At 35.8% G+C, this 21,607-nt stretch overlaps 1 protein-coding gene across 3 annotated transcripts in view; it reads left to right on the top strand.

The window, feature by feature from the left end:
- Nucleotides 1–2,227: 2,227 nt before the first annotated feature.
- LOC127619691 (regulation of nuclear pre-mRNA domain-containing protein 2-like) overlaps nt 2,228–21,607 on the top strand; it is a 38,999-nt gene continuing 19,619 nt past the window's right edge. For all 3 annotated transcript variants that reach the window (XR_007967594.1, XM_052092642.1, XM_052092641.1), the window contains exons 1-2: nt 2,228–2,421; nt 15,093–15,222. Coding sequence is in view for 2 of the 3 variants with exons in the window: in XM_052092642.1 (XP_051948602.1) it covers nt 2,229–2,421; nt 15,093–15,222 (323 nt within the window). In the remaining variant the exon portion in view is untranslated. The remainder of the gene's footprint in view (nt 2,422–15,092; nt 15,223–21,607) is intronic.

Raw genomic sequence — 21,607 nt, 5'->3', positions numbered from 1 at the left:
AAATGTCCTGGTCCAGAGCGCCTAAGACCTTCCAGTAGAACAATGAACCCAAGCACAGAGCCAAGACAACGCAAGAGTGGATTAGGGAAAAATCTGGGAATGTTCTTGAGTGGCCCAGCCAGTGGCCAGATTTAAACCTAATCAGACATCTCTGGAGACCTGAAAATGACTGTCCCCATCCAACCTGACAGAGCTTGAGAGGATCTGCAGTGAAGAACGGCAGAACACCCCCCAATCCATGTGTGCAAAGCTTGTCGCATCATACCCAAAACATTGAGGCTGTAATCGCTGCTAAAGGTGCTTCAACTAAGTTCTTAGTGAAGGATCTGATCTTTTTTTATATATATATATATATTTGCAAAGTTGTCAAAAATCTTTTTATTTTTTTGCTTTAACATAATGGGGCATGGATTGTAGATTGATGTGGATTTATTTTATTTTTTTAAGCATTTTGGCATACATTTAAGGCTTCAACATAACAAAATGTGAAAAAAATTAAGGGGTCTGAATACTTGATCAATACCCTGTATTCACCGTAATTTTTCAATCTACTGCACTCTTCAAATGCTCAAGAAGCAGCGGGAGGCAGAAATGCTTAACTGAGGGCAAGAGTCTGACAACGATACTGTGGTCTTTACACGGTACTCAAGAATTCCAGATTACTAGATACCAAACAGTGGATTTATGGTGACAAACTAAGGCACGGAGTAAGGAAGATCAGAAAGAAAGGACTGAAGAAAGAAAAAAATAACAAAAGAAAGCAAGAAATAAAGGAATGAAGGAAAAGAAAGAAAGAATTAACAAATTAAGAAAGGAAGTAAGGAACGAATGAAGAATTTGAAGGCTATTTAAAATAAGAGAAAGGAGGAAGGAAGAGAAGAAGGGAGGAAGGAATAAGGAATGAAAGAAAGAAAGGAAGAAAGGAGGAAGAAAAAGGAGGAAGGAATAAGGAATGAAAGAAAGACGGAAGGAAGGAATAAGGAATGAAAGAAAGGAGGAAGGAATGAAAGAAGGAAGGAATAAGGTAAGAAAGAAAGGAGGAAGGAATGAAAGAAAGAAAGGAGGAATAAGGTAAGAAAGAAAGAAGGAATGAAAGAAAGGAGGAAGGAATAAGGAATGAAAGAAAGGAGGAAGGAATAAGGAATGAAAGAAAGGAAGTAATAAGGTAAGAAAGAAAGGAATAAGGTAAGAAAGAAAGGAGGAAGGAATAAGGTAAGAAGGAATAAGGTAAGAAAGAAAGGAAGAAGGAATGAAAGAAAGGAGGAAGGAAAGAAAGGAGGAAGGAAAGGTAAGAAAGAAAGGAGGAAGGAATGAAAGAAAGGAGGAAGGAATAAGGTAAGAAAGAAAGGAAGAAAGAAAGGAGGAAGGAATGAAAGAAAGGAGGAAGGAATGAAAGAAAGAAAGGAGGAAGGAATGAAAGAAAGAAAGGAGGAAGGAATACAGTAAGATAGGAAGAAAGAAAGGAGGAAGGAAAGAAAGAAAGGAGGAAGGAATGAAAGAAAGGAGGAAGGAATGAAAGAAAGAAAGGAGGAAGGAATGAAAGAATGAAAGGAGGAAGGAATGAAAGAACGAAAGAAAGGAGGAAGGAATGAAAGAACGGAAGAGAAGAAGAGAGGGTGGAATAAGGTAGTCACTTAACTGAACTGGAAGTAAGCAAGCAATGAAAAAGAAAGAACGAACAAACAAATGAAGAACGGAAGGAAGGAACAAACAAATGAAAAATCAAAAGGAAGTATGGAAGGAAGAAAGGAAAAAAATAAGGGAGGAAGAAATAAAGAAGGAAGGAATGAAGAAAGAATTAACAAATGAAGAAAGGAACAAACAAATGAATGAACAAACAAAAGGAAGGGAGGAAGAGAAGTTAGGAAAGATGTAGGTAAGAAAGAAAGTAGGAAGAAAGAGAAGAAATAAGGAAGGAGTGGGTAAGAAAGAAAGGAGTGAAGAAAGAACAAACAAATGAAGAAAGGAAGGGACAAATGAACAAACAAGTGGAATGAATAAGAAAGAAAGAAGGAAAGATGGGTGGAAGGAATAAGCTAAGAACTAAAGGAAGGAATGGAGAGCACATTGAAATAAGTTACTATGATAAAAGTATATCCCAAAATATCCTATTGAATATTATTGTACATGTTGAGTTGAATAGACACAGTGGAGGATCCAGAAGCTCTGATGTTACAGTATCCTCACATGAAACTAGGCGGCAGCACATCGACCTTCAGGCCTGGAAAATGGCGGCTGGGAGTGCAGGCGGTAGCGGCCGCAATAGTGGCTCGTCTCCTGCCCTGGAGTCAACGTTAGACCGTCGCTTTCAGTCTTTAACCAACACCATGGAATCCATTCAGGGACTATCCCTCTGGTGCATCGCAAACAAAAAATACCACAGCGTGGTCGTGCGGCACTGGATGAAGTGGATGCGCAAATGTGAGTATCTAGCACGTTAGCAGGCTAATATGATCTCGGATGTGACGAAGATACCTGTAAATGGGCTAAACTGCGTCACATGGGAATCCAAAGCGGATGTGTGTGATTAAGTACTATTAAAGTTGTCATAGTTTGGCAGTTTCTCTTCTTCAGCTTATTAGAGAGCTGTGGTGGTTTTTTAGCAAACTGCTAACATGTCCCTATCATGTCATGACGCAGGCTGCGTCTCAAAACCTAGTAAGCTGCCTACATAGACAGCGTTTTCGTAAGAGTGCTCCGTTATTTGAGCATCATAGGGGAGGTTTGAAGTTGGCAGCATTTTGGTACCATAGCTACCATAACATTGATGTCTAATGTTGTTTGGGTAGGGAGTTGACAATATTTTAAAACAGTCGGTAGTGCAGGTATCAAGTGGGCACTAAAACAATCTGATCACTATGTTAAAGCTTAAGTGTGTACTTTCTGCTCCACTACCACCATCGAACGGAACTGCTAAAATAAACAGTTGTTTTCTAACAGCTTTTTGTCGCTGTTGTTTGAGCAAACAGATAGTCCCGCCCCCTACGCACGCCATTGGTTAAGACCATGTTGCTGTGCTGGGTTGGACGGGTCGCTCAAAACAGAGCAATATAGCGCAAAAAATACACAGTATTTACAGTTTTCAAGAAAATGAAAATATTAATGGCATAGTTGCTTCTGGATAATAAGCTGGGATTGTTGAAATATTTTAAAATATATTAAAAAATATTTAATACCAAAGATATTTGCTGTATATCATATTTGTTTACTTGAAACTGTGATGATTTAGAGAAATCTTTGCATGTTGGTTGGCAGTGTGTAACATGTTTGCATATCTGATGCTGGGAGTCCATGCATATTAACACGTTGATCCTATTGACCTGTTTCATGTGATGTCACTGTATTACCGCGCCGCCATGTTTGTGACCAAAATTACATACTTCTGCATTGTGCTCCGCTGTGGGATGTGGCAAAAGCCCGCTGAATTTTAATTTCTATGTACAAGTCATGAAAAAGCGATACTGATGTTTACTTACCATAGCCAAAATGTAATTTGTCTTCAATAAAGTTTCATCTTTTAAGTGACCGCTTCATTTAATCAAAGACCAGCAGCGATGAAGTGAGAGAGGACGGATAAACACTTGTGAGTCTTTGCTCATTTATTCAGACAAGTCAGTTATCTGTACACGTGTCAATTATATTTATAACCAAATCAATTTGGATATAATAAAAATGGAAATGCACATAGGACGATGTTATTCACAACACCCAGACTGTATAAAGGAAAAAAACATTGTAATAAATAAAGCACTATAATATATAATATATATATATTAGTATATATTCTTTGCGTATATGTTAGTCAATAAACAACACATCGTAAGATTGTGAAGTGCAGAATTTATTCTCACCACCAGACTACAATGTAAACATATTATTCATATACACTAATATGCCTCAGTTGCTTTTTGTTTATTCTTCATGAGGTAAAAGCAGCTCTTACATGAATACAGTTGGGATCATCACAGATTTTTGTAATATTGTGGCCAAATCAGAGCAGAAAACATCCACCTTAAAGTAAAAGTGCTTCATGTGCACTATGAGTAAATGTCTTATTCACTATGCACTGTACAATGCGTTTGATTTGGCCTTTTGTGAGAAAATGCAATTACTAATGCGCACGTGCCATACATGGTTGCTGGACTACTGTGTGTACTGTTATATCCTTCTTCCTAATATATTATCAGTTTCTTCATGAGCAAATAAATTACTAAAATGTGATGACTAAACAAAAATCTAAAGATACTGCTGTCTACCATTTAAAATACAATCTTATTTTTTAAGGATTCTCTTTTTGTGTGTGTGTGTGTGTGTGTGTGTGTGTGTGTGTGTGTGTGTGTGTGTGAAATTGAGTAAATATAGGGCCAAATAAGAGTTTTTTTTGTTGTTGTTTTTTTAGCAATATTATGTTTAAGTTATACTATATTCAATTGTGTGATGAATCGGCCTATCGGCCACCCTGCTCTCTGGATATCAACATTGGCCATTAAAAAACCCATATCGGTCGACCACTACTTTTAAATGTACTCAACTAAAAAGTAACTCAAACATGATTCAAATAACATGTTCTTTATTAGAATGCAAGGCGACCTGGTTAGAGAAATCAAGTTTCTTTTCAGTATAGGAAACATAGTTGTGCTGCACCACACAGGAAGTTGTCAACATAGTGTAAATGTAAAATAAATTAAAATCACATTTATTTAAAATAACCCAGATGTTAAAAAATAATAGTATAACATAAGAAAATTGCAAAATACCTCCACTGAACATATTAATTTTTCTGAAGTATAGCTATAAAGTTATTTAGTAAGTTTTTCTTGAAAGTACTCATTGTATATTGAACAATTTGTTTTGTATAGCCTAATTATTATCCCCTGCAGATAAAAAAAAAAATTACATTTTCAGTGTAGACAAATTTTATTTTCCAGGTAATATTGGGAAAATATCTTTCGGATGTGAAAAAATGGACATGAAAAAAGCTGAGAAAAACCTGGTCATGGTGAAGTGCATCCACACTGAACACATGTTTAACTGTTGTAGCTTAACCACGTTGTGTGCACGAATTGGGAGGAGACGCTGACACTGTCAAAACGCATCATTGGAGAAGCACTAATTAAACATCAGAGTTTCGGTCAATGATGCGTCCCTCAAAAACTATTTAGTCCAAAACCAAATTTATTTTTTGCTGTTTCGGCCGAATATTTTCGGTTGCCAAAATTTTGGTTCATCCCTAGTATGAATTTGTCATATTTATGCTGCTTTTACTACATTTGGCATTTTGGTTTATGTATTCCACAAGCTTCAGAGAGTTTTATTTCAATATACCTCATGGTGATAATATCATGATTTATGATGGAGATGTCCCGAAAAGTTTTTATAGAATACATTTTTTGTTGTCACTATTCAAGTCAAGCTGTTTACACCATTTGTAAGTGTATGTAAGATTTCTATTCATCCATACTGAACTCAGTGGATTTGTAATTTATTTTTGTACCTGAATATTAAAGTTAAAATAAGCTATTACACCATTCTAAGTAGAAGTTGATTTTATATTTGTGTTTTATAAAAATGCTATCTGCACTAAGTTAAATGCATTAACCTGAAGACATCTTTTAGTTACTTTGTTTACATTGTTATTTTTGTAAACAAACAAACAAAAAAAACAGTGTGCAGCTCTATTATCTAGGCAAATACAAGTATCAGATGGGGACTCTGTATCGGCAGATATTTAATATTTAAATATCAGATTGGGGGCCAAAAAAGCTGATCGGAACATCCATAATTTATGATATTCAGGCCAAATGCAATGCATATGTTTCCTTTTACTTAACTGTAAGGTGCACTCAGTAATTGTTTAAATATGTTGTCTCGAGTTCCGGTTATGTTGGTGGTGGTGTAGTGGGCTAAAGCACATAACTGTAAATCAGAAGGTTGCTGGTTCGATCCCCACAGCCACCACCATTGTGTCCATGAGCAAGGCACTTAACTCCAGGTTTCTCCGGGTGTATTGTCCCTGTAATAAATGCACTGAAAGTCGCTTTGGATAAAAGCGTCTGCCAAATGCGTAAATGTTATGGAGTGATGCTGAGAAGATGCAAGTTAACGACCCTCTTATATTTGTTGAGTAGTAATTCTTCAAGCACACTTAAAACTTTAATACATCATTTGTAATCGATGCACAAAAGTCCAATAACGGAAATGTCACAGAAAAAAGATTCTCAGAAGATGAAGACAGTGAATCTACCAAAATAAATGAGTCGAACCCCAGCAATGCAGATGTTTATAAGCCATTAGAGAAATGGACAAACGAGTTCTGATTAAAATTGATGGTGTCATGTCAGCGATTAAAGAGGTAAAGGAGAGAATGAATGAGGCTGAAGAACGCTTTTCGGGCTCGGAAGTCGAGATCGTTCAACTAAGGGCTCACGCGAATCTTCTCGAATCTCAAATAAAAAAAAATGACAGAGAAGGTTGACGACATGGAAAACAGAAACAGACGGAACAACTTGAGGTTGGTGGGTTTACTGGAAAAGAAGAAGGGAATGATGCGTGTGCGTCTTTAGAGGCCTGGCTTCCAAAAATACTGGAAATGGACAAAAGTACATCTTTAATCATAGAACGCGCATATAGAGTGGGTCCACAGAGAAATGCCGGTGACCATAACACAAGGCGAGATGCATCACCAAGAACACTAATTATGAAGTTCCTGAACTTCAAACAAAAAGAACTGGTGCTTAGAGCAGCCAGGTCGAAGGGGATGATTTCATACAAGGAGCACTCTCTTCGTTTCCATCCAGATGTTTCTGCTGAAGGTCACAGGAAACAGAGAGCTTACAATGGAGCGAGCCCGAAGCTACGAGAAAGAGGAATCAGTAAGCACAGGATCATCTACCCTGCTCGTCTACTTGTTACACACCAGGAGAAATCAAGGGTGTTTGATACACCGGCTGCGGTGATTGGATAAAAACGTAACTGGTCAAACGAGCCACCAATCACAGTACAGCGCGCACGCTTTGTTTTGAACTTGCCTAGGCGGCATCTACTAAGCGCGAACCAGGGGTGCGTTTCCCAAAAGCATCGTTAGCCAACTATGGTCGCAAGTTCCGTCGTTATCATCATAGTTCAACGAGTCGGTGTTTCCCGAAACCATCGTTCCAACGAACATTCGCAAACAGCATCGCAGAGTTGTGTGGTTGAAACGACAGCTCTCGACCTGTGGTTAGAAGCAGAGTTTCTTGTTATTATAACATGTGGGCTTAATAAATTATTATCTTGAGCCAAATAAGCAAGATGACATTCAGTACAATCAGTATCTTTTATTTAGAAGACATACAAATGTCCTTTATGTCTTTTAGTTTGTCAATAGATTTAAAGCACCGTTTTTGAAGAGTGCGCATGTGTGAACGTGCTCTAGTGCGTAAGAACGAGCCTATGATTGAATCTGGAAATAAAGCAAATAACTGAGAAAAATATGAGATAGTCCTCAGATGACATGTCCGTAATTTATAGCAAAACATCTAGCATTAATTCGATTTCAAACAGATTCATTAAAAGTAGTTGTTACTCCACCACATGTGTGACATCATTAACCAACGTGGTTGAACAACCAATTTGCGACAATGCGGTTTCGGGAAACAGTCGTGACTAGCAAGTTGATTTCTTCAACAGTGCATCGTACTATGGTAGTGGAGCAGCAAGTTACGTCATTGTACGGGAAACGCACCCCAGAGCCGTTAAATATGAGAGTTGCGAACATAGACGGTTGCGACAGTGATCTCGCCACCGCCGCGCGGTCACGTGATTCGTGTAGCTCTCAATAGTTCCAAAAAAATTGCGTTGCCAATGATTTTAAGCGGGGCAGAGAGCAGCAGCTATTATTGCAGCAATTATCGGTAAATATTGACGCATAATGTACATTGCTTATTATGTTGTCACTTAAATGACTTGCATATAATAGCATTTTTTTCTTTTGAGTAGCAGAAACACTGCATTAATACGTTTTTGTGTTTAATTTTGGAGGGAAATTGGCTGCTCCCATAACATAGAATATATATATATATGTATATATATATATATATATATATATATATATGTATGTGCTGTGTGTGTGTGTGTATATATATATATATATATATATATATATATATATATATATTTAATGGCATTGTGCAGGTTTATGTGAATGTATCATAACATTAGGATGTTAATAATTATGACCATAGACACTCGAGAAAAATATATACAGTAAATACTGTAAATGTATTATACCTTATGGGGTAACAGTCCCTTCCTCCAAAATTAAACACACAAAAATGTATTCAATAAATAATATATATATACATATATATATATATATATATATATATATATCTATATATATATATATATATATATACATCTGACTAATTAATGTCATTTTATTAATAGATTGTTGTGCCAAGAGTGACATTAGTCTTCATGTAGACTGAGTTAAGCAAGAGTCTTGTGACAAATTATAATAGGACATTATGGCCATAAAAATCATAGTACTTGGATACTTAAGTACATTTGAAGGCAAATACTTTTGTACTTTTACTCAAGTGAATGTTTAAAGGCAGCACTTCTACTTTTACTTGAGTAATATTTTACCTTGAGTATCTTTACTTTAACTCAAGTACATGGTATGTGTACTTCGTCCACCACTGCAACGAAGGCAGGGATTTCACAATGTTCGAATGCCGAAAAGGCCTTTGATAGGGTTGTTGGTCTTATTTATTTGATTTATTATCTAGATTTGGCTTTGGAGAAAATTATTGCAAATGGGTTAGATTACTTTATAATAGCCTTGTAGCAGAAGTGCTGACAAATAATATGGTCTCAAAACCATTCAGTATAAAGGCTATATATACCTGTGTATGTGTATATATATATATATATAATTTTTTATTATTTTTATTTACTTTTAGACCACTTAAATTATTGATTGCTAACAGGATGTGAAGAGACTTTCAACCAGTATAAAAAAAAAATATTTTGGAAATGATTGCACACCCTAGCTTTTATGACAGGCACTGTGTGCTGCTTTGTAGGCTATCTGGGGCAGGAGGTTTACTCTGTTCTCATATGCTCATGCTGTTTATATGTCTTAGTTGTACATTTTTAGTTGAATCCATTTATGGGATCTCTATATTGCTGGATCTGTGGGCATGGACTGTCTTTTGAGAAGTAGTTCTGTTGTGATAAAAAGAAGGAACAAACAGACATTTATGTCAAGCTGCAGGCACTGCTTTATGTTTTTTGTGTTTCAGTTTTACACACCCTTATATAAAACAATACTTTAACTGTCAGCATGCTCCCTTGACAGACTACTTGACTGTTGAAGGACCCTCACAGTGTGATGGGTTTAATAACCAGTGTGTAAAAAGTCATACAAACTACTATCCAGGTATTTTCTATCAGCTGTATTTTACTTGTTTACATGTATGCCATTCCTTTAGATGTTTTTCATATTTATAAATTGGCTAAATGTATATAAATCCAGTTTTTGCATGTTTTGATAAAGCAGTTCATTGTAAAATGTTATGGCGCTATGATTTAGAACCTAGTCTTTAGTTCATAGTTGATACATTTGGGGGTATCTTGGGTGTTATTTAGAGTTTTTATGACATTGCGTTGTAAAATTGTTTGTACGGTATGATGTGGTTTATGGTATTGGTCATACACAATGCAATTTGTTGGATTTAAAGCATTGATAGATGTAGTGTTAATGCTATAAATATGTTTACCAAGCTAAGTTTATGTACAATTAGAGTTTACAAAGAATAAAACGGTACATGTAAATGTCAGTGGCTTTTAATGTTTTTGTGGTCAAACTTGGTCATAGAAGCAATTTTATGCTGTCATGTTCTAAAATAAAAATAAGACGAGAATGAAACTCAATGTAACATGAAACAACTTAAGAGTTAAAAGGATAGTTAACTAAAAAATGAAAATTCTCTCATCATTTACTCACCCTCTTGTCATCCCAGATGAGCATAACTTACTTCTGCTGAACACAAACAAAGATTTTTTGAATATTTCAGCTCAATATTTCCTCACAATGCAAGTGAATTGGTACCAAAAATGTTAAGCTCCAAAAAGTATATGAAGGCAGCATAAAAATAATCCATACGACTCCTATGGTTAAATCTATTTCTTCAGAACAATATCATTAGTGAGGGTGACAAACAGATAAATATTTAAGTCAGTTTTTACCATAAATTCTCCCTGCCCAGTAGGTAAAACAAAAGAAGAATGTGAAAGTGGAGAGTGATAGTAAAAAAAGACTTAAATATTTATCTGTTCAGGGTCTGAAATAAAATTTTTAGTCAAGGTGGCTGGTAGATGAAAACATTTACCAGCCAGTCCGATTTCTTACCAGCCATTTAAAAAAATGTATTGCATTTTACTAGTTAATTTTACAGACATGAGAAACAAACAAGCAAAACAAATTTTTTTTTATAAATGTCTCTATGTGTCGAAATAAATGAATTTAAAACCTAATTCAAATGAAAATACGAAAAGAAATGTTCAATATCATATTGTTTTATTTTTATCTAATGCTTTTATACAGAACCTCACAGCACAATCCAAAAATACATGTACATGTATTTACATTTATGCATTTGGCAGATGCTTTTATCCAAAGCGACTTACAGAGCCCTTATTACAGGGACAATCCCCCTGGAGCAACCTGGAGTTAAGTGCCTTGCTCAAGGACACAATGGTGGTGGCTCTGGGGCTTGAACCAGCATCCTTCTGATTAACAGATTACCAGTTATGTGCTTAGATCACTACACCACCACCACTCACAAAATACAATATTGGAGTTATTTTTGTCAAATAAAGTGCTGCACATCAAAGAGCATCACAGTTGTGAGATATTGCTTGAATACTATACAATTACTATTGATTTATTATTATTATTATTAGTAATAATAGTAGTAGTATTACAGTAAATATGACTTAACTCTACAGTAGTGATATATTTCTATCGTTCTTTTTTCCATTAAAATTGAGATTTTGTTTTGAAGGCCTTTCTGTTTTTTTTTTTTTTAGCTTTTTAACAGAAGTTTCACTACTGGATAAGCCAGTTGCTGTGCGACTCAGTGCTTATTAAATTGTAAACAGCTGCTGTTTAAATAAACACATTAACATGTGTATGAAGGGAATTAGTGCTCGCGATCATCTTGTTACAAACAGAGCGCGCATGTGTGAGATAAGGAGCTCGTAAGAGCATCAGGCGTCAGCACAACACCGGCTCCACACATTCACAAGCGATACATTTGAAGAGCACACATGCAATGTGTATCTATCTATATATATATATATATATACACACTGGCAGCCAAAAGTTTGGAATAATGTATACATTTTTCTGTTTTGGAAGGACATTTGTTCTTTAATTCAACTGATCACAATGTATAGTCAGAACTAGTACATTTTTAAGCTGGAATGAAAACAGACCTTTTCTATGTGGATTGTTCTATATGACTATGCAAAGGTACTCAGAAGGCTGCTTTCTTAAATATTTTTATCAAAGAATATTTTACATTATTATTATTATACATACACTGATGCTGTTTGTGATTGAGAGGGCTGACTCACAGCTGTATAGAGACAAATATAATCAGGATATTTGCAGGTTCAGTTTCACAGTATAATTTTTTTCTAAGCCCTACAGACCCTGAACAGATGAGACACGATCATTTGACACTTCAAGTATAGTGAGTAAAAGTGAAGATAACTTTTCACCACTTTTTCTTTGAACATTCAGTTTTCATAATCGATTGCTTTTGTTGCCTAATGTGCATATGTGCTGACAACATTTCTGTCACAACTTTGGTGATAATTTTTACATCTGTAGATTTGGCCGCACTCCACACAATCAGATTGAGCATTTTTCAACTCACTGCTGATTGCTGAGGCTTGCGCTTATGAATGCTGAGTTTTGCACTCATATCGCAGGGCCAGACAAAGATGATTGGTGGGCCGGATTTGGGCCGCCAATTGACTAGCCCTGTTGTATACTATACTTACCTTAAGTATATTGTGAATAAAAAGTCAATGTAAACTGAAGACATGTAATTCTTTAGCTCAGGGAATCTTCTATATGAATAAATATACTTGATCCATCTGCTTTAAAGAGAATTACTAACTTAAATGCAGGTTTCCATTTCTTTAGCTAGCATATTCTGTACATTTTCTGCCGAGGTGCTCTGTATACAGGTGTGTCTTGTTTTACAATAGTTTGTCCTAATAAGCATCTGGGGATGTGTTTATTTGGGAATTTCTCTAAAATGATGTAGCTAAATATGTTCTATGCTCGCCATAATAGCTTTGTGTTCTATATCCACATGTAGATCTATGTTTAGTAGTCCATTTTCTGTCTGCCTCATCAAGTGCTTTTAACTCTTTTTAAAATGCACAGAATGAGTCATTGATAATGGTTCAGGATGTCCTGTTTCTTAATCATGTCAGCTTTTTGCACTGCTTGTATAACAATCGACCACAAGATAAGTGAGATTTTGCTGTGACATTACACCGCTTGTTTTGCTGTTTAGAGTACAAATTAGTCTACGTCCACATTAATTAATAGGAGAAAAGCTCTCCTTTCACACTGCCATTTCAAATGTTTTCCAAAACTGCTTGTCCATACTGAAATGTCAGTGGACATTTCGGTGGACTGAAACGGTTCCAGTAATGATTCCAGAAGTACTTCTAGTACAGTTGAGGAAGAATTATTGGACAATGAGAAATGCAATTCTTATTGGATTTACTCTCCTCTGCAGTCTGTTGCCAAATGATGAGATTCTTTAAGATTTCAGAGCAGATATAACAAATCAGAAATAAATGTAATTATTCTTGTAAAAGGTGTGTTTGCTGACTTTTTAGAGACATATATCCAATCCAATAATTGATACTAACTAGGCTATATCTGGACTCAAAACAAACAAGAAGACATAAATTCCTTGTATTACAAAACTTTTTTTCTCCCCTTTTCTCCCCAATTTAGAATGCCCAATTCCCAATGCGCTGTAAGTCCTCATGTTGGCGTAGTGACTCTCCTCAATCCGGGTGGCGGAGGACGAATCTCAGTTGCCTCCGCATCTGAGACCGTCAATCCACACATCTTGTTACCGCGGAGACATAGCACGTGTGGAGGCACGCTATTCTCCGTGGCATCCACGCACTACTCACCACACGCCCCACCGAGAGCGAGAACCACATTATAGCAACCATGAGGAGGTTACCCCATGTGACTCTACTCTCCCTAGCAACCGGGCCAGTTTGGTTGCTTAGGAAACCTGGCTGGAGTCACTCAGCACGCCCTGGATTCGAATGGTTGCAAATGCGACCAAAAATAATTGATTGCGACAGTTTAAAATCTAGTTGCCGTTGGCCACGGTCGGGTTGTGTGCGCCTCGCACCGCTTTTCACCTATTCTGTTTCCGATGAGCTCGCTGCACAGCACGCAACAACAAACCCTGAGCGAGAGAGTTGTGAACAAATGAACCTTTTGAACCGGGTCTTTTTCATGAATCACCCGATTCCAAAAAGAACTGAGGGATTGAACTCAGGAGCTCAGGTTAGCAGTTTGAATCAAAGTTTCTTTCTCCGCGGATCATCCGTCAGTGTGTTCACAATTGGGAGCACAGACATTTCAAAATAAGAGGTCCTTGTGTATTTCGGGCTTCTTTATAATTACAAGTCCTGCACCACAGTCCCAGCTTTTGACACTTTTTTTGACACAATTGAGGGGACTCAACTATTACCCAATGTGCAAACATTCATTGATACTCAAGAAGGCAACACACTACTATATGCATACTGTGCTTTATGTAAATATCTGCTTATGTAGATTCTGAAGGGTGGTCCTAAATAAAATAAAAAAAAACAAATAAAAATGTATCCCTTATATGTTTGTATAAATTATGAAATGGGTGTGAACATTGATGAGACAAAAGGGGAATGCAAACTTGTGTATCTTCTCTAGTATATATACTGTTTATTAAACCTCAGGTCAATGGGTTATCAGCTGACTTTTCTTATGCTTCGTGTTTCTGTTTAATAATCTAAATCGAGCAATTATATGATTTGGGACTAGAAACAGCCATTTGGCTCCTTAATGCTTCAGTTAAGTAATTTTTTTAGTCTGGAGCCCTGTGCATTAGTGTGGATGAAAGACCAAAACATAGAGAAGAAAGATTAGCGAAAATGTATTTGTGTGGATGTGGCCTAAATTTTAATGAGAAGGATCATGATAATGACATATTACAATTGTGTAGCAAAGGTAGTACTTTATGAATGATCCTAAGATCCTTTAAATTATGATGTTAGCACAGTATGATGAATTTTAGACAAAGTGCTGAGATTTTATGAAATTCTTCATTGTTGTTTAGCGTGAAGTTGAACAAATTCTTTGAGTTGCATGCTCATCTTACAAAAGCACACTCCTCAACTGTCAACATGTTGACTCCACCACATCTGGTTTCGCGGCACCTAAAAAAACCCCTTGTGGTCCCAGGTCTGTAGTCACAAGAGCAATGCACAAGTGCATGTAATGTATGTACAACGGGACCAAGCATTGGCCATGTATTGGCAAAGCGCTCGTGTTTGCGTACTTTCATGAAGTATGTTTGGGCCGTAATCCTAGTAGGGATAGTAGGGCTTTGCCAACGCATGGTCCCGTTGTACATACTGTATGTTCACTTGTGCGTTGCTCTTGTGTTTACAGACCTTGGACCACAAGGGGGCGAAAGAGTTTTTTAGGTGCCACGAAACCAGATGTGGTGGAGTGAACTTGTTGACAGTTGAGGAGTGTGCTTTTGTATTTGCTTGTTTGTATTTTGTTAGGCAAGAATCTTCTCAAATTGCTGTCCATTTACATAATTCAGGTTATACATTTTTGTGCAAAGAATCGCAATTCTGCACCAGTGAATAATTTCCCCCCCAAAACCTAATTAGACAAAGGTTGTGTCCCTTTTAATAGACTGATGAACAGATTGTTTTATAATTAAACTGAGAGTTAGGTTGTCTTTAATAATTCCTCTGTCTTTATTCTTTATTCCCAGCGGAAGCGTCCCACAAGCTCAATCTCTTCTATCTGGCTAATGATGTCATTCAGAACTGTAAAAGGAAAAATGCCATAGTCTACCGCACAACCTTTACTGATGTGCTGCTAGAAGCTATCAAGCTTGTCAGGTAAGACTGCTTTCATTATAAACTTAAGTTTGTTCTTAAACAAGCATCTCTGGTATAATGGTGTGATGTTTATGTATTTGGTCTCTCTGTCTTTGGTCATTTGTAATTGCAGTGATACAGCATTGATTACAGCAATGCATGGACACAATGAGTGTAGCATTTCACATCAGAACAGTTTGCAGTGACTGAAACTAATTATGTTACTTGTTATAGTTCTGTCAATGACGTGACTTGTTCGTTTTGTTCATATCTATTAAATCAGTTAAATATATATATATATATATATATATATATATATATATATATATATATATATTAGGGCTGTCGATTTAACGTGTTAATTCAGTGTGATTCATTTTATTAAAAATAACGCGTTAAAAAAATTAACGCAACTAATCGCAATGTCCTCAGACCATAATAAGGAAGATTCCTGAGAAATACAAGCTTGTAGTACCACCTGTTTACTCCGGAGGGCAGTAATTTAAATTTCAGCTGGATCGCAACGTGCAGTTTATACAGTGAAAAAACAACCATCCCGTGGACAGCACAACACAAACGTAAGTTACGTTCTTGCGTTCAAAACACTTGATGGAGCGCAAATTCGAACTAGGGGATCTCAAGATATTTATATTTATATTTATATTATATTTATATTTATATTTATGCATTTGGCAGACGCTTTTATCCAAAGCGACTTACAGTGCACTTATTACAGGGACAATCCCCCCGGAGCAACCTGGAGTTAACGGCCTTGCTCAAGGGCCCAACAGTGGCATCTTGGTGGTGCTGGGGTTTGAACCCCCGACCTTCTGGTCAGTAACCCTGAGCCTCAACCACTGAGCCACCACTGCCCCCGAAAAGATGCGTTCTAAGTATTAAAATATAATATATATTTAACTTGACACAGTGACCTAAAAATTTTATGTTTGACGTAACGCACCCGAAACGCTACACAAGCATGTCTGACGCAGGTGTAAATTGATCTCAAACTGATTTACAAATTCACTTGTGAAATGGATTGCTGTGAACTGTATGCCAAAATGATGATCAATAATGTGGTAGTAAACAATACATTGTTTTCTAAAGCTGCTTTTTGTATTGTTTTATCAATGATGAACTCTTCTGCCATAAGAATGTAATGCATTTTAATTATCTGAATATATATATATATATATATCATTTTTAAATATTTAAAGATAACCATGTATAATTATTTCATCATTATTGAATTATTGTTATATGAGGGGCTTTCTCAGCAAATATTTGTATATGCGATTAATGTGGTGTAACTATCAAGAGACAGTATAAAAATATGTTCTTGCAAAAATAAATGCTGGCATGAGTAGTGCAGGAAAGCAATTTTGTTTTAATATATTCTTTTAATTGTTTTTTATCCACCAAATTCAAGTCACGTTGTGCAACCAATATGTAGTTAGCCATGTTGTCATATTACACCACCACCCCACCCAAAAAATTATAAGGACCCAGTTGCAAAATGTTCTGTTTTCATACAAAATGGTTTTAGGATGGTTTAGGTGGTGCTTTGAAATCATGCTTTGTTTCATCTCCAAGAATCTTAGAGCAGACATAGATTTGATGCCTAACAATTCACACTGCCCAAACAAACTCTAACATTCTAAAGTTGACAGTTGGATGGAGTTGGATTTAGAATGTAGAGATGCATAACTGACATTATCAGACTGGCCCAACAAACGCCAATGGGTTGAATACATTGACCGAGTTTGTTGGGTCAGTGGGAATTGTCCTCAGGTGAGTAAATGTTTGTCAGCACTGCAATTGTTAGTAAAAGAGCAGTTTTGGAATCTGTATTGGTGGATCTTTTCTTGTGAACGTAAGGTGATTGGGTTAAGTTCAATGATCTTTCAACCCGGGGGTCTGGGAAGCTCAGTTGTAAAGCCGCTGACTACTACCCCTGGAGTTTGCTAGAGCCCCAGGTTGCTTACAGCTGATTGACTGTGATTATTGTACTTTGTCGCTTTGATTAAATAACTAAGTAATTGATAGTAACTAATTAACAATTCAAAGAGAGGTAAGGCGGTTCCTCCTACATTGATCTTTTTGGGGCTGTGCCCGAATGATATTTCATTTTTAAATATTTTTTATCGATACTCTGTGAGCTCGAGTTAATTTGGGTATATTTCAGTTATAATTTACAATTTGCTTACTGTATAAATGAAATGATCATTCAGCTCTAACTTGTTAAATTACAGCCATATCAATTTTACAAATATTATTTTATCACTAGTTTTTCATCATTTTGGTGACATTTGAGCTTTTGTTTAAAAATGTAGTCCATGTATTACATCAATAAATATGATGTATTGAAATTGCATATATTATATTTAATATACAGTATATTTTACATGCCTTATTTGTACTATTAACAAGAATTTACCTAGATATGTAGAACAAGTGCTAAAATGGTACTGTCTCTTTAAGACCTGTGGCAGGGACTTGTTTGGGGTTTGTTTGGATCGAATAGCATCTTTACAGCATTCATGCTATGTGTGATTAGAATTAAATGTTTCTTTTGTTCTTTCTAATAAATAACTGAGTGTAGAAAACAGAAAGTATATTAAAAGAGACATTATTAACAACAAATGGTTTGCTTTGAGTGATGGAATTTTCATAGCACAACAGAGATAGTATTTTGATGAATTTCTTATATTTGTCTCTGCATATTAAGCTGGGAAAGAAGAAAGTATTTTACAACTGAAAAAGTTAAATACTTCAGCTTTAAAGTTGGGGACTTAAAGTCCACATTTGCAATATGACCTAAAGTGAATATTAACCTTTAAAAGGATACGATGAAATGTAATACACATATTGTGTGCATGCACTGTGGGCTTCAAAGTGATAAGCATGCGGGAAACTCAAGATTCACTGTGTCCAGCAGCTTGAGTGGTTCACAATCAATGAATATGACAATCAATGATGGTTGATCAATGATCATTATTGATTGAAAGCAATCAATTAATCGCATCCATTAATGCTTTTTAATTAATCGCATCCATTAACGCATTAATTTTGACAGCTCTAGTTTTTATTAATTGGTACATATACCAATTGTAATGTGTGTGTGTGTATATATATATATATATATATATAAGTGGGGAAACATGTCTTCAGTATTTTAAACTTGTAGATATCCAGTTTTGCTGATAAGCAGTGTTAAGGCTGATTTATATTTCTGCGTTAAACCTATTGCGTAGGCGCCGCGTAGTGGCCAACACATTGGTTTGCATTTATAGCTCTATAGTGCAAGTTAAGATTTTATTACAGTAATACTACATAATATTACAGAAATATATTACTATTGTATAATAATAATCATCAATATAGTATTATAATAATAGCCTATAATATTCAAGTTGACAGGGTCCAAAAATAATAATGATGACTAGTGGGCATAGACTATCACAAAGTGGACAGTAGGACTGCAACTAATGATTATTTTGATAATCGATTAATCTAACGATTATCAGAATGATTATTCGGCGATTATTGTAACGGTTAATCATTAGCTCTTAAACGATTATTCCGCTTGTGCCCCTGATTAAAAGGTTGTATTAAATGTGCTTACTAACAATAAAGAGGACAAAAATCATCTTTTGAAAATACTTCTAAATGACATTCACTGAGTTAAAGAGGGAAAAATACTTTTTATTAAGTTTAATTCAGTAAAGAAATTCACTGTAAAAAAAATATTGTTATCAAGTGTTTTTGTCTTGTTTTCCATGTAAAATTATCTAAAAATCCTTAAAACAATATAAATGTACTTGAGAAGCAACATATAAGATATTTAGACTTTATTTTAGAGTATTTTGTATATTCGTGTATTTTTTTCACTTGGTTATACTTTTGCGAGTGGAGTAAAGACAAAATATATTCAAGGTCTATTCTCTAAAGCAAGTCTAAATATTTTAAATGCTGTTTTTTTTTTATATTTTTAGATATTTTAAAATATTTGTATTTTTAATATTATATTCAACATTCTCAGATAACAATTTTTCTTCTGCAGTATAGCTGCTAAAGAAAATGTACATTGTTTTAAATTAGATTTATATATTAATTATTGGAATACAAGCCAAAACAAATCATAAATGTATTTTGTTGCAGTGTATAATGGGGCGAAGTCTACCCTCTCTCACCTTTCTGTTCACTTTATCCATCTTTAACTCTCTAAAAAACAAACTCTCTCGTATTAATAAAGCTGCTTATTGCCAATTTTATTCACGATAAGAAATGCACAGTGACATATATTATGATTCAACAAGTCACGAGCCATCACGTTATAATCTAGCTTTAGCAAGTGCGTGCTCGAGGGACGAGCGTCCCCGTGACAGAGTGTGCATCAGCCGGGTGCAGTTTCAATCTCTCCCCTTAGATCGGGACATTTGCGCAACTCATAGAAGAGGAGCTGACCACAGAGATAAATGCCAGTTTCAGAGTTTGTAGTTAATTACATGACAAGCTTCTGTATTATTTGAACTTTAATAAAGCTTGTAACACCGGATGTTTCCTTTAAAGAGCTCCGGCTCCGCTTATTCCACAACGAGAGTGCTTCTGCATTTACTTATTTGGTATTTTTGTATAATTCCCTTGTACTTTGCGATCTACATCACCTGAAGCTGATTGGAAAGTTTAAAGTGCATATGGACGGTGATCTGTGTAATTCTTCCTCTCCTCAGTCAGACACGAGCTGCAGTGCTGCTCTCGTGCATCATCATTACAGTTTAATGTGATCTCATGTTACGTTAAATGAGATCAAATGACTATTCGACAATGGACATTTTTGTCAACAATTTTTTATTGTTGACGTTGTCGATAACGTCGACTAATCGTTTCAGCCCTCGTGGACAGGTAAATGCTAATACAAAAATCTCTCTATCTCCATTTGTTTCAGTGTTGTTTGTTTGTTTGTTTGTTTGTGGCTGAATTGATAAAGGTCCAAGTTTTGTTCTTTTTAAGAGGAATGAAGTGTGTACCCTTAAAGAGTTGCCTTTTTTTATTGGCAATAGAACATGGGAAAAACATTAGCATTATTATTGTAATTCTTTCTAAATATTTGCAATACGACTTTTTGTCCAAATCGTGCAGCCCTATTTTAAAGCAAATGAATCGGTCAAACCAATTGGTAAATCAGTCTAAATTGAACGCAGGAATCATCAGTCTGAATTCCTCACTGAATTGGCCATGAAATACTGCTAGGTATTATTGACTGATTCTGTCTGTCTCTAAATTATTAAATGTATAGTCCATCCCAAAAATGAAAATTCTGTCACAGTACTTGCTCAACCTCTTGCTGGAGATTTTGGGCTGAACGATAGCCTCAGTCACCATTCACTTTCATTGTATGAAAAAAAAATGGTGAATGGGAAAGTGAATGGTGACTGAGACTAACATTCTGTCCAACATCCCCTTTTGTGTTTTTGAAGATAGAAATTCATACAGGTTTGATCTACCTGAGGGTGAGTATAGGATGACAATGTTTTCATTTTTGGGTGAACTACACTGGCGGCCAAAAGTTTGGTATAATGTACAGATTTTGCTCTTATGGAAATAAATGGTTTATTCACCAAAGTGGCATTCAACTGATCACAATGTATATATAGTCAGGACATTAATAACGTGATTTTTTTTTTTTTCAAATTGCAATAATAATTTAAGAACTTCTTAAACTACTTCAAAGAGTTCTCATTGCAGATCCTTTGCATTCTAGCTGTCAGTTTGTCCAGATACTCAAGTGACATTTCACCCCACGTTTCCTGTAGCACTTTCCATCGATGTGGCTTACATGTCGGGCACTTCTCACACACCTTACAGTCTAGCTGATCCCACAAAAGCTCAATGGGGTTAAGATCCATAACACTCTTTTCCAAATATCTGTTGTCCAATGTCTGTGTTCCTTTGCCCACTCTAATCTTTTCTTTTGGATTTTCTGTTTCAAAAGTGTCTTTTTCTTTGCAATTCTTCCCATAAGGCACATGAAACTGGGGTTGAGCGGGTAGAATTCAATAAAGCTGTCAGCTGAGGACATATAAGGCTTCTATTTCTCAAACTACTGAGATGTACTTATCCTCTTGTTTAGTTGTACATCTGGCCTTCCACATCTCTTTCTGTCCTTGTTAGAGCCAGTTGTTCTTTGTCTTTGAAGACTGTAGTGTATATCTTTGTATGAAACCTCCTTTTTTGGCAATTTCAAGCATTGTATAGCCTTCATTCCTCAAAACAATGATTGACTGATGAGTTTCTACAGAAAGCTGTTTCTTTGTTTTTGCCATTTTTGACCTATTATTGACCTTAAGACATGCCAGTCTATTGCATACTGTGGCAACTCAAAAACAAACACAAAGACAATGTT

This window comes from Xyrauchen texanus, chromosome 26 (assembly GCF_025860055.1).
Source record: "Xyrauchen texanus isolate HMW12.3.18 chromosome 26, RBS_HiC_50CHRs, whole genome shotgun sequence".
In the NCBI taxonomy this organism is placed as follows: domain Eukaryota; kingdom Metazoa; phylum Chordata; class Actinopteri; order Cypriniformes; family Catostomidae; genus Xyrauchen; species Xyrauchen texanus.
Note: the sequence above shows the minus strand (reverse complement) of the source record. Positions and strands in the feature narration are given on the sequence as shown.